General features: G+C 55.3%; 2 protein-coding genes across 6 annotated transcripts in view; both read left to right on the forward strand.

Moving 5' to 3' along the window:
* Positions 1 to 4,942, forward strand: part of EDC4 (enhancer of mRNA decapping 4) — a 38,075-nt gene extending 33,133 nt beyond the window's left edge. The window contains exons 25-28 of one of the 3 annotated variants that reach the window (XM_075510327.1): positions 28 to 214; positions 1,520 to 1,739; positions 2,484 to 2,647; positions 4,011 to 4,942. In XM_075510327.1, coding sequence (XP_075366442.1) covers positions 28 to 214; positions 1,520 to 1,739; positions 2,484 to 2,647; positions 4,011 to 4,203 — 764 coding nt within the window. In that variant the 3' untranslated portion in view covers positions 4,204 to 4,942. The remainder of the gene's footprint in view (positions 1 to 27; positions 215 to 1,519; positions 1,740 to 2,483; positions 2,648 to 4,010) is intronic. The other 2 variants (XM_075510324.1, XM_075510326.1) reach the window with 2 other exon arrangements.
* A 475-nt stretch (positions 4,943 to 5,417) lies between these two features.
* Positions 5,418 to 8,504, forward strand: NRN1L (neuritin 1 like). 3 transcript variants are annotated; one of them, XM_075510330.1, is made up of 3 exons: positions 5,418 to 5,558; positions 7,807 to 7,966; positions 8,054 to 8,504. In XM_075510330.1, the coding sequence occupies exons 1-3, from the start codon at positions 5,501 to 5,503 to the stop codon at positions 8,325 to 8,327; spliced, it is 492 nt and encodes a 163-aa protein (XP_075366445.1). In that variant the 5' UTR covers positions 5,418 to 5,500; the 3' UTR covers positions 8,328 to 8,504. The 3 variants fall into 3 exon arrangements, with proteins under 3 accessions (XP_075366445.1, XP_075366443.1, XP_075366444.1); XM_075510328.1 differs by lacking the exon at positions 5,418 to 5,558 and adding an exon at positions 5,616 to 6,059; XM_075510329.1 differs by lacking the exon at positions 5,418 to 5,558 and adding an exon at positions 5,922 to 6,360.
* The last annotated feature ends 4,717 nt before the right edge of the window (positions 8,505 to 13,221 follow it).

Consider the following 13,221-nt stretch of genomic DNA (forward strand, 5'->3'; position numbering starts at 1 on the left):
AAGCATCTTCCTTCCTTATTGTTGCAGATATCCAGCAGCTTGAGACTCACTTGAAGAACAAGAAGGTACGAGAACAGGAGGTCCGGGACCCACTGCTGAATCAGCTTCGACAGCTCATCAGCACCTTCCAGAGCACCACGGAGCAGTTGGCTTCCACTGTCACAGCCAGTGTACATGCTGAGGTGCAGCATCAGCTGCATATTATCGTGGGCAAGTAAGTTGACAGCTGGGCTTGTGGAGAGAGATGTCAGTGAGAGGTATACATGTGTGTAGTAAAAACCTCTCCCTGCTAGTTGTGGAACAAGCCATTTGCCACTGTACAGCTGCTTGTTGGCTCTGTGCACAGTATGGCAAAGCATGTGGGCTGGTGTAACTGTTGCCCTGTAGGGCACAAAACGAAGACCACAGAAGGTTTCTAACAACCAGATGTATTGCTGCTGTGTGTGGGAGCTCAGGGCCTGCTTTTCACAGCATCCCATGTGCATGTTGGAGGACAGAAGGACCTGAGGCAGCCCAAAAGCACACTCAATTCTGACTAGCCTTCCTGTTCTGAAATGTTCTTCTGGTCTTTTGAGGGCTTTTCTTCTTTACTGTGTGTCCTCAGGCATACCAACAGTTTCTGCAGGCTACTCTGTCCTCCCAGCTGCTCTGCAGCAATTTGTGCTTGGCCATCCTGGTTTCAAGATGTGATCCTGGCAGTGCCTTCAGCACATTTGCACCATGAAGCTGGTGGGGGTTGCCAGGCATTAAGACTGGCTGGTGGTCACCTGCAGGGCAGAATGTCCCTGTCTGTTTTAAGCCACTAGAACATATGTCAGAGCACATTGGGGTCTTCGATGCAGACCAGACTTGCCAGGAAGGCTACCAGATTAAATTCTGGTCTTGTTGCATGGGCTGTGCTTGCTCCCAGGGAAGTCCTGCTATTTTATCTGTGGTAGAGCAGGTTCAATGCTTTGTACCCTTTGTAAGAGGGGAGGATCTAGCCCTTGGGGGGGGAAAAGGTGTAACGCACACCAGCAGAGCCTGCATTGTGAACTGTTCTTTTGTGGAGAAGTCAGGGGCTCAGTGGAAGTGTGTTCTCATTCTAAAGGTGTCATCTGCAGGCTAGGAAACTGCATCTAATGGATCTGATATAGAAAGCTGGGCCCATTCAGAGATGAACCTAGAGCTTAGTAGACTTGCTTGTAAGGCAGAGACATTAAAGACTTAAAATGCTGTATAAAGAGAGATTCAGTTCCCTGAAACATCACTTTCCCTGCACAGAATCCCAGCATCTTCCATGATGACGATGGCCACAGAGCTACCTTGCGCAGCGTGTTTCCAATGCTTGTGCCTCAGAGCAATTTGTATTAACCCTTTGGTAGCCACGCTACAATAAGCAAGCAAACCTGTGCTTTCTTGCTGATACAAGCTTCATGATACAAACTTTGTGCAATGTTGTCCCTCAGCTCTTCATTTTCAGAGATGCCTGATTGTTGTTTTGGTTTTGTTTGGGTTTTGTTTTGTTTTGTTTTTTTAGCATGCAGGAGGCTATTTTGGCCCAGGTGCAGAGAGTCATTAAAGGAGAAGTGAGCCTGGCTATGAAAGAGCAGCAAGCAGCTGTCACCTCGAGCATCGTCCAGGCAATGCGCTCGGCAGCTGGGACTCCAATCCCATCTGCTCACTTGGATTTCCAGTCTCAGCAAACTCACATCCTTCAGCTGCTCCAGCAGGGACACCTCAACCAAGCTTTCCAGCAGGTACCTAGGCTTCCTGGTAGTGGCCATCACTGCTTGTTGGGGGATGGAGTGGGGTGAAAAAGGGCTCCTTGAGCTGGGGACATAATCCTACAACTCATACAGGAGTCGCCTGAAAAGACCTGTGGCAGCAGGCTGCCCAAGGGGGTGCAGCTGAACTTTCATGCAGATTGAGCCAGAGCTGTGCAAGTTCCATGATTTGGTGGCAGTTAAGTTCCTTCTTCCCTGCCCATGCCCTGTCAGGACAGTGTCAGTGCTACAGTAAGCCAGAGTGTTTTGCCATCACTGGTGGCACGTGGTGCACCCCTGAAGAACAACAGCTTCATAAGCCTCTCCAGGCAGATCTACCAGCAGAGTCCTGACCTTGCCTTTGTCTTTGAATATGTAGGCAGATCCATTTGAGCTGCTGCAGACTAACTCCTCTGGGAATAATAGCAATGCCATGCCAGTGGGCTGGCAGGGGATGGAAACATGGCCCTGCTCTGTGCTGCTAACTGTAACCTGCTCCCCTCTGTCTGATTGTGGTCTGTTCAGTTTAGAACAGACACAAGTGTCCTCTGAGCATAGACTGAGAGCCTAAACATGGTCTTGCTTGCATGTACAGCGGGGTTTGCAGAGACTTCTACTTCCAGAGGAGGCTGACAAGCCATTGAGCTGCCCCAAGGCAGAGGGCTGCCTCATGCTCTGTCCTTTGTCCCTCACCTGCCTGTTGTTTCCTCTGCATTTCTAGTTGTGTCTTCCTTGCAGGCTCTAACAGCAGCTGATCTCAACCTGGTCCTGTATGTCTGTGAGACTGTGGATACTCAGCAAGTATTTGGACAGCAGCCGTGCCCGCTGTCCCAGCCTGTGCTGCTCTCTCTCATTCAGCAGCTCTCCTCGGATTTGGGTACTCGTACGGAACTGAAGTTGAAGTAAGTATGATCAGAGCACTGAGTCTGAACCTATGCAGACCTGTTCCTGGCTCTGGCTTTAAATTCACTGCCTGGAAGTGGAAGGTGGTGCTCCAATGAAGGTTGGACCTTCTGTAGTCTGTTACTGGCATGTGAACCAACCAGTAATGACTTTGAAAAAGATGTAGGCATCGCCACAGAAAGCTTTGCTGCCCAGAGGTAGTAGTAGAAGGGGTACCCAGCTGTAGGTGCTGTTACCTCCTAGACTGTAGTCTGTAAATATTATGAGGTCTGTGCAGCAATCTCCTTTAACCAAGGAACAACTCCCCTGGGGAGGTAAAAGGAGGGATAGTGCCATGTTTCCTGGATAGTTTAATATCCAGAGCAACTTTGCTCTGTCCTCAATTCTTAACCCATTGTTGGACTTCGTGTCGACAGTTTCTTGTCATGACTGCCAGACAGGCTCAGTGGGAGGTGGCAGCAGGAGCGACTGGAAGTAATGTCTGTTAGATCTTCTAAGCAAAGTTTGTGTGGCAAAATAGTGACTGTGCTGATACTTGCCATGAACATTTTTAGTGAGCGAGTCAAAACCCTGTTATCTGTCCTAAAAAACTAACTTGTTAAGGTACCGGCAGGTTTTAACCATGGCTCGTATGGAAAATGACTTAAATTGAGTTTTTTAACTCAAGTTAACAATATGGATAAAGCAAGCTAGAAAAGCTGAAAAAGAGCTTTAAGTTACAGATGAGCTGGTAACTGGAGTTAAAGTTGCTGCTGTTAAGTTCAAGCTGGTCTGTTAGTGAAAACCTTTTGCAGTGACCACATTGCCTTACTCTCAGGCTGCAGTCTGAAAGTTTATGGCTCGTCTGAACTCCAGAATGGCTTGTTGGTAAAATTCTTGCTCTTCCCCCATTCCTTCCTCGATAGACATATTGGAAGAAGACCTTAAATATATCTATCCCTACATGAAATAAGCCTCACTGCTGAGGATTTTTACTGTCTAATAAGTGACTAATTCTGCTTATGCTAAAAAGGCATCAAAGAAAATATCTACAGAGCTGTGACCAGGCATGGCCTGTGGCCAAGTGCCACCTCCAGCTCTGCAGGGAGTTCTGGCTTGCTGTTGTGCCTGCTTGGTTCAGGCAGCCAGGTTGTGTTGCACATACTGCAGGCTGGAAAATATATAGGCTGCCCTTATGTGTTGAAGAAGGGATAAGTGGACTCTGCTATGAGTCAGTGACCTTTATTTTCTGATGACTGAGCATACTGCACTGAGTTTGGGTGGGTGGAGGAGCAGAATTGTGCATCTTCAGTGCTAAAATGAACTGAATCAGATTGGGATCGCATGTTGGGTTTGGTTCTAACCCTGGTCACTCTCCTTCAGTTACTTAGAAGAAGCGGTGATGCACCTGGACCACAGTGACCCCATCACCCGAGACCACATGGGGTCAGTCATGAATCAGGTACGGCAGAAGCTCTTCCAGTTCCTCCAGGTGGAACCCAACAACACGCTGAGCAAGCCTGCCCGTCGCCTCATGATCATGCTCCAGGGCCTGGTCACCCCCAGCATGACCTAGGAGGACCTGGCTATCTTGTGGGCTGCTCCATGGAAGCCCACCCAGCAGATCCAGTAGTTACTAACCACCTATGGCTTGTGTTAAGAGCTCTTGCCAAGAAATCTATCAACATGTGTGTGATGTCTCTAAGGCAAATGCCATCTGTGTATAGTCCCAAATAGTTACTGAACGCTCACTTGGCTTATTTTCCTAAATAGCCTCTTTTTGAGAGAATTAAGTCTCTTCTTCACCTGCGAAGCCATCCCTGAGGCCTGGCTGGCAGTCCAAGTTGCATTCAGTAGCAGCCTGTGGATTTCTTACCCCTTTAGTTTGGAGTCTGCTGCCATGAGCAGAGGAGAAGGGAGGTGCACGCTGAGCCCTGAGCAAGGGGGCTGCTGGGAACATGTGCTCCTTGTTGACCAGAAACTAGTACCTGTATCTTAGTCAAGAACTCAAACTCCTCCTCCCTTGTGGGGTGAGTAGCTGGGAAGGATATTGGCCAAGCAGGAAGGGGGTTTCATTAACTCCAGATCTGCACTGGCACTGCAGTGGGGTGTCCAGCCCATCCTACGTGGTGTGGGCAGGTTTGGGCAGGGGGGCTGTGTGTGCTCTGGGTTGGGAGGGTCAGGCAGCAGCAAGCTGCGAGAGCCCCTGGGGGCCATTGGTTCTGTTGTGTATCGGAGCATGTCCATGGTTCAGACGTTTGTTTTGATTTTACACCAGGGTTTTTCTTTTTATCTAAATTTTGAAAATTTTTTTTGGAAATAACATTAAGAACAATTCAATAAACAACTTTTTGAGAAAAAAAAAAAAAAAGGTTGTGCTGCAGAGGAAAGGCTGCGCGGCCTTTGGAAGGCAGCGTGGCCCTGGACCATGTGAAATGTGAAAATCCCTAGCCTGGAGCGGGAGGCGAGGGGCTGGGATGCCCTTTCTTTCCCCAGTCTTTGCTTGAGCTTTCCTAGGTGAGTCCAGCTGGGTGCAGCGGTCTTTCCTTCCCGGGCGAGCCGGGAGGCTTTGTTACAGATGGTGGGGGCCTGCTCTCCGCAGAAAGGAGACGCTAATTGCCCTTTTCACAGCAAAAGCGTCTCCCGCTGCTCCTCGCTCCTGGGGTTGCATCGTCTGGGATCCAGCCCCGGGGTGCTCCTCCACCCACCCGCGGGGGCAGGCAGGGAGGGCTCAGCCCGGGGCTGGGAGCCAGAGGCGGGCAGGGGCGCGATGCCGGGGCGGGGCCGGGGGCGGGGCGGCGGGGCCGGGGCTGCCGGCGGCGGCGGCGGCGGCGGGGCGCGGAGCACACGGTGGCGGCGGCGGGGTCCGCACCATGGGCTGCGGCTGCTGGCGGCTGTTGGGCGTCGTGTGCCCGCTGCTCCTGCACCTCGGTGAGTGCCGCCGGGGCGGGGGGGGGGGGGGGGGGGCGGCCGGGGGCTGGGGGGGGCTGGTGGGTGGGAGCGGGACCCCCGGCCGCCGGCTTCATTGCCCCTGCGCCGCCTGTGCGCTCTCTAGCTGCGAGGATCGGGGTGCCCGATTGCCCCGAGGCTCAGCGACCCACCGTTGCCCTGTCTTCTGCCGTCCTGCAGTGCCGGGCAAGGAGGAAAGCGGCTTCGCAGCACTTCCCGGGGATCTCTCTGCTCAGGCAGGGACAGCCCCCAGGCTCCGGCTCTCCAGCCCAGAGCGGTGCCCCAAGCCAGCCCTGTCTGCCGACCCCATGATCCTGGTGGCTTTCCCTGCCTGTCCTCCTTCAGGGGCCTGGAGGGCATCCTGCCCGCTGGGGAACGGTCATCCGGCAGATCCTGCACCTCACCGGCACCAACGTGCCGCCTCCATGCTCTCCTGCTCCTCCCAGAGCAGAGGGAGGACACCGTCCGGCTCCAGGCGCAGCTGTACCCAGTGGCATCCCTGCCCTGAAGAGGGATGCAGGGGTCTGGGGGCTAACCTGGTCCAGTACTGCACGGAGGGTGGAGGACTGGGGACTGCCAAGCCTCAGGCAGTTTTCGCGCTCAGACGGTGGATGATTCGGGCCCTTCCCCCGAAGCAGGACGACTGCGTTGGCACTCGCTTGGGAGCCAGCGATGCTGTTGCAGCACCCTGGGAAACTTCCTCCCTGTGCTTCCCTTGGGGCTCGCTTTCTGATGGAGCCAGGGGCAGATTTTTTCCACATCGTTTTGCAACAGGGTGGTGGAGGTGATTTGCTCTCCTAATTTCTCCTGCCTGCCCAGCCTCGCACCGAGGGAGATGGGCGAAGGGGAGGGCTTGTGCTAGGTGTTAGTGGAGCCTGGGAGGCCAAAACCCAGCCTGCAGCAGGGACCAGACAGCCGAAGGAAGGCATCTGTTGGCCCTACCAGCTGGTGTGTCCCTGGGCTGGTGGGAGACGCGCTTGTTGCCTGGGGCTTGAAAGAGGAGCAACAGGTCCCGCTTCCTCTGTCAATACCTGTGATACTTGTGACCCACATGGCTGGCATCAATCTGAGACTTTCTTTGGTGATGTGCTCAGGGGGTTTCTCATCACAAACACCCGCCGTGCTCCATGACAGGCTGAGGTTTCAGGCTTGCCCCAGCACTAGTCTCAGCCACAGCCACTTTGCTCAGGGCCTTGTTCCAGGGGCACAGGCACAGGATGCCAGCAGCATGGCACACAGCTCCCTGGAGACATCCTGGCTGCCTTGGCAGCCACTGGGCAACTTTCAGCTGCTTCTGGGAGCTTCTTTCCACAGGGGACCCCTCTGGGACTGTCCTCATGCTTTTTAGCATCCTCAGTTTAGAGAGCTCCCAGGCACCCACCCACAGCACTTCCAAAAGTCACAACTCCTGTGACATGGCCCAGGGAACCCACATCCATCTGGCCCTGCGGGACACCTGGGGCAGAGCCAAGCCAACCATGCAGCATTTTCCTGTGACCCAGCCACACACTGGCTCTTTTTGGGCTTCCCCCTAGCCATGGATGGCACTTGCAGATCGTCCCCAACACACCCTGTCACCCACCATCCCGTGGTCGGCACCAGGGTTTGGCCAGTCCTGGTGGTTCATCCCTTGCGGAGCAGAGCAGGGAATTGGGACTTTCCAGGGTGAAGCAGCCAGAGTTGCACTTGTGCCTTGTCCTTTTATGCTTTTCCTTTCCCTTTCCCCATCCCCTTTCATCCTCCCGCTCTCCCCTTCCCCTATTCCTCTCCCCTTCCCCTATTCCTCTTCCCTCCTGCTGCAGTAGGAGCAGGGACTCCAGCTTGCTGAGCCTTTGCTTTTGTTTTTTTTCTGTGTAGTCACAAATTAATCTTTGCTGTCAGGGGATAAAAGCTGGGACAGATGGCTCTGGGGAGAGCCCAGGAGGTCCAAGGCGAAGCGGCCTGCACACTGCTCTTCCCCTGCAGCTAATGGCAGCGTCACTTGCAGGGTCATCGCATTGTGCCGTGTTGGGCTCCCAGGCCAGGGGCGAAGGTTCATTCTGAGTGCCTGGGGAGAGGATGCCAGGGGGTCCAGCAGGATGCGGAAGGGGGTGCCAGCCCCTCGCCACATTTTGGAGCCTGGTGTCACCCCCACCCGGTGACACCTGCCCCGCGTGCACCCCTGAGCTGGGTGGGCGATGGCCGTTAGGGGAGTCCGTGGGGGCTCAGCTCCATCTCCTGTTCCCTGCAGCCGCAAGCCAGGAGCCCATCAGCGTGGCAGGGAAGTGTGACACCATCTACAAGGGCTTTGCTGGCTGCCTCATCAGCCTGGGGGACAGCATGGCCCAGAGTGTCCAGCAGCAACGGGAGGAGGGTGGTGAGGAGGCACAGGAGCTGGATACCATCTGCAAGTGAGTGTCCCCGTCCCTGTGGGAGCTGCTGGGATGGCTGGGTGACCTGCCACCAGTGGTCCCCCTCACTCCTGCCCATCTCCCCAGGTCCTGGGATGACTTCCACGCCTGTGCCAGCGAGGTGCTGTCGAGCTGCCCTGAGGAAGCGGCCGCCATCTGGGAATCGCTGCGCCAGGAGTCCCGCAAGATCCAGTTCCAGGGGAACCTGCAGGAGCTGTGCAGCGCCCGGGGACGCCTGGCCAGCACCCGTGGCTTGCCAGCTGCCGAGACCAACCAGGCCACGCTGCGGGGCTCGGCCACCCCTCCCCACCCCCCTCTCCTGGCCCTGCTGGCCCTGCCGCTGCTGGTGCCCTGGCTCTAGCCCTGCCCACCCACAGGGTGCTCAGCCGATGCCCCGGGTCAGTCCCCTGGCGCTGGCCGGGCCCTGGTGCCCGCGGTCCCCACCAAGCCCACCTTCCCCCTGGGCATCCCTCGCGGGGCATGGTCCCGTCCTGCAGCCCTTCAGATGGATTTATATTTATATTAAAAGACGCTTTTACATTTCTCCTGTTCTCTCTGCTGTGGGATGCCCCTTGTGCCCTTCCCAAGCTCTGGGTTTGCTCCAGGGATTGGAGGGCAGATGCTGCCTGGACCAGCCCCTGGGGAGGGTGACTGGGGGGGGCTCTGCAGCTCTGTCCCCCCAGCGCATTGCCTGCAGCCATGCCGGGCAGCCCACGGTACCCTGACGGCCCTGGGGAGGGCTGGACTGGGGATTCCCACCGCCCTGTCGTCACCCGACAGCTGCTTTTCAGGGCTAGACATAAAGGTTATTCCCTTTACAGATGGGTCAAATGGTTTCTTTACTTTAAAGGACATCTTAGGAAAACACGGTGTGAGTATTTCTCTTTTTTTCTTTTCAGCAGCTGATAGCTTGTCCTCTGATGGGCAACTCTAGTGGCATCAGACAATTTTCTGAAAGAAATCCCGTTTTCCATCCCTTTTATTTTGGTCCTGCCATATTTGGTCCTATTAACAGTCATCAAGGAAATTGGGGTTTGCAGAGAAAAGAGGAGGGGTTTTTAGATTAGATGATATAGGTGAAAAAAACAGGGAACTGAAGTTCTAATCCAGGGCCAAGTGGGACTCGTTGAAGTCAAACCAAGATGACGTGCTGGAGTTTAACTTGGTTAAACTTGTGTCAATCCATGGTATATGCTGTTATTCCCATCCCTCTTGCTGTTATGCTGCAAACTTCAGATTTTTTTTTCCTAGCATACTAAAACCCATTGTGGTAAACCATTTCCCCTAGATGTGCATTGGTAAGGCAACCTCCCCGCTCTCCAGGGAACAGCCATCTCCCCCCGCCCTGCCACCTAAAGGGACATTAAAATTGCAAATGGGCCAACCCATCTATCACACAGATCAACAGCTCCTCGCTGGCATGGCCCCAAGGCTCCCAGCAGTGGCGGCAGGTAGATCTGGCTGGCACGTGCGACACCATCCCACTTGGTAAAGGCAACAGCACCTGGACCGCCAAAATCCTCTGTCCAACGTGAGCGCCACCGTGTCCTGGAACTGTGACAGCCCTGTCTGCTGCGCGAGGCTCAGCTGCAAGCAGGAGTGATGAGAAAAGCAGCTGTGTGCCGTGAGTATGAGTTGCTGCAGTGTCTGATTCCCGGGTGACTTCAAGGCTGTCCCAGAAATATCGCCACGGCTGGTCACAGGGCACAGTTGTGGTTTTGGTCTGGGGAAGCGTTTGCATGCTGGCCTGTGTCTCAAAGCCTTCGGTGTGCAAGCGAGAAGCCTAATTATCGCTGTCCTCATTGAGACAGGGAAAATTATTTCTTGTTTCATTGCAAACCCTCTTCCTGCGAGGTCTGGTCACTTAAACATGTGATCCCCGACCTCGGGGATGTCATCCCAGCTGCCCTGGTCACCTGCCAGCATCCATGGCTGGGAAATGCTGCCTGGATTGTTGTGCCATGGTGCATCCTGGGGGGCTGAGCAGTCACTGCTGATCCCTCAGCTTTACGGGGGGACCCCACATTTATTTCATGTTATTTATTTCATTAACCAGCCTGGAGCTGGCTGGGGGGGGGGGGGGGGGGGGGGGGCACAAAACATCACAGGGAGAGGAGTGGGGATGGGCTGCCAGTAGCCTTTGCTGGGGGACAGCGACGAGCCCAGGGCCGTGTCCCCACGGAACACAGGGCAAAGTGCCGTCCCGGCTCTCCTTGACCGGCAGCTGCTGCTCCCCGTGTTTAAGACCAGCGCCGGGGGGATAATCTGCCGATTCTTTCCTTTCCAGTTTCTGACAATCCGGTGTTTAAGGGTGAATTAATGCCGGATCCCCGCAGGGTGGCTAAGAGGATAAACGCCAGACAGGCGCCGGCCACGCACCGCACAGCGCCCGTCACCTCGCCAGCACCTCCGCAGGGCCAGGAACAGTGGGGTGGCTGCTGCAGGCTGCTCCCCATTGTCCTCCAGCAGGGTAGCAGGAGGTGGCCGAGGATCTGGAGGGCCACCAAAGCAGTGCTCTGCCAGGCCATCACTGCAATGGTGACACTGGCGTGCACCAAACCACGCCGCTTCAATCCAGCTGGGAGCTTGTGGGTGTTTGGGAAGATCCGCAAACACCCACCAAACACTCTGGGTGTTTGATCCTGCACACAGAAAGACGTGCCACACATGTCTTATGCCCTGGAAGATGTCACCATACATGTCCCACATCCTTGGCTATGTCACCACGTGTCCTGCACACCAGCACATGTCACCACACGTGGCCCGCACCCTTGGCTATGCTACCACGTGTCCTGCAGCTGGAAGGTATCACCATATGTGACACCAGAATATGTCACTGCACAGCCTGCAGGCACTGATGGCTCCAGGGAGCTGGGGCTGGGATTTGGGGATGCCAGGCTAGGACGGGCCTGTGAGTCACCACTGCTTGGTGACACCCCATGGTGCAAGGGTCCATAGCAGAGCACTGCCCTAAACCCACTGTCAGTGTGTCTCCCCTAGTCCTCCTTCTAGGAGGTGCCTGCAAGGCTGGGAGTGGCAGTGTGACAGCAAGGACGGGCATGCTGACCCCTGGGAAAGTTCTCCAGTGCTCTGAAATTGGGACAAGCAGCCGGTGTCTGCCCTCCTGTTGGGTTCAAGGGTTTGTGGCAAGGGTTTGGGACAGTCCTGCAGCACTGTCCCGCAGTGGGAAGGGACAACGTCCTTGTTCCTGCCCCTAAAACTGAACAGCTGGCTCCCTGAACGCTGGCCAGCATCTTAAAGCAGCTGTCCAGGCTGAAACCCGTGGTCACCGGATGGGGGGGTCAGGGACCAGTAGTCCCCAGCACTGGGCACCTCTGAGTACCCGGCATGTTGTGAAAACCCATCGCTTTGGTTACGAAACTCCAGCGACCTACTTTACACTCCCTGCTTTTCTTCTTAATTCCCAGATATGGCTGCTCTCCAGATTTTGCCCATCAAGGCAAATTAATTGGAGTAGATCCTAATTTGCTCTCTGCTATTCTTTGGGCAGAAGATTAAATGCTCTGCAGACATTATCTCCCTCTCTCTTTCCTAAGAGACAAACCTGAATTATTAAAAAAAAAAAAAAAAGAAAAGGGGACAAAGGAAGGCCGAGTTAGGTTGAGTTGATGTTTGAATTCACTTTTTGTAATCGCAGAAGTGGCCGGGGAGGCCCCTGCATCCCCGGGCAGCTGGAACCAGATGGTGACACTATTCTGGGCAGCTGTGTGAGTGGGACAGCACACGTGGCGCGGTGACAGGAGGGCCAACCTCCCAGCCACACCGCCTGCTGCCTCCACCACGCGATGGATGAATCCTCCATTCCTTTGCCCAGGGAAATTCCTCCTGGCAAAGGTGCCAGCTGGGGAATGACTCCTTGTCTGCAGGGATGCACTTGGGTTTCTCCAACAGGATGGGCTGAAGCTGTGCTGGGGCCACCACTGGAGATGGGATGGCTCCTTGCCCTCCCAGGGTCCCCAGTGCCACCGTCCCAATCCAGTGTCCCCATGGAGGAGCACACCCAGGTGCCAGCCCTTCCGGGCAGAGCTGCCTCCAGCATCGGCAGCACCCCAGCGCACCGGGGGAGAGGCAGTGTCGGGAGCCGTGCGTAGCCTGGAGGACACTATGTCACAGGGCTGGCCGCTGTCTGAGCTCACGTGGGGATTTCTGCCAAGCCAAATGTCCAACTTTCCATAAGAAAACACCAAAAGGCAACCTCAATCCCCGCGGATTGGATGCAGCGGGAACGGCTGAGCCAGAGTCACCTCTGCTGCCAGGGCCACACTCAGCCCCCAGCCTGGCACCCTGTCTGTGCTCAGCTTTGGGGTTTTTTTTCTCCAGAGAGGCATATGGAAAGTTGGATTTCTTTTTTAAGCAGCTTTAATTGAACATCCTCCCCCTCCGACCTCTGCTCAGCCTTGTCGGGACAACCTTGAGCTCTGGCCTGGCATGGCTGCTAAGGCACGGGCTCACCACCACATGGGGCTGGGATGTGGCTCGGAGGAAATCCAGGTTTCACGCTTCACTGATGGCAGATGAACATCATCTCCGTTCTCTTCCTCTTCTGGCTTCCTATGGCCCAGCACAGCAGGAAGCCCTGGGCTCCCCAAATTGTCCCGTGCCCTGGATGTGCAGCAATGTCCCAAGCAGCTTGGGGGTGTGGGGGATGCTGGAGGTGGTGCTGGCTGTTTCCATCACTCCGCAGGAAATTTCAGCTCTTTGCATCCCAGTGAGACTCCGGATTCAGATGGCAGTGCTGCAGGTGGGTGCTGGATGCAAAGAGAGCTCTGGAGGTCTCTTGTCCAAGCTCCTGCTCCAAGCAGGGTTTAGCCTGGTGCTGGAGCAGGCTGCTCAAGGCCATTTCTGGGGGAGCTGTGCATCTCTAAGGAGGGAGGATTCTCCACCTCTCTGAGTACCCAGCATCACACTGGTGGTCCCAGCCTGCCTTTAGCAGCTTCCACAGGAGAAGCTGTGAGGAAGCCGCTGACAGGAGATGCAAAACCCTAAGGGGAACCCATTCTTGCAGAGGGATGGTGGTTTCCAGGAGGGAGCAGCCAGGCTGCAGGGCCACCTCTGCTGCTGCTTCTTCATAGAGATCCCTGCCTCGATGGGGTGAATCCTTCCCACGGTGCTGGAGGCAGGCTGCGGGTCTTGGGGGGGTAGGAGTTGGCAGGGGACTTCTGAAGGTGCAAGCAAGGAGGAGCAGGGTGAAGCTCCTCTCTCGGGAGAGCAACATTGTGGAAGGAAGGAGGCAG

The sequence above is a fragment of the Mycteria americana genome, chromosome 8, assembly GCF_035582795.1.
Source record: "Mycteria americana isolate JAX WOST 10 ecotype Jacksonville Zoo and Gardens chromosome 8, USCA_MyAme_1.0, whole genome shotgun sequence".
Lineage (NCBI taxonomy): Eukaryota > Metazoa > Chordata > Aves > Ciconiiformes > Ciconiidae > Mycteria > Mycteria americana.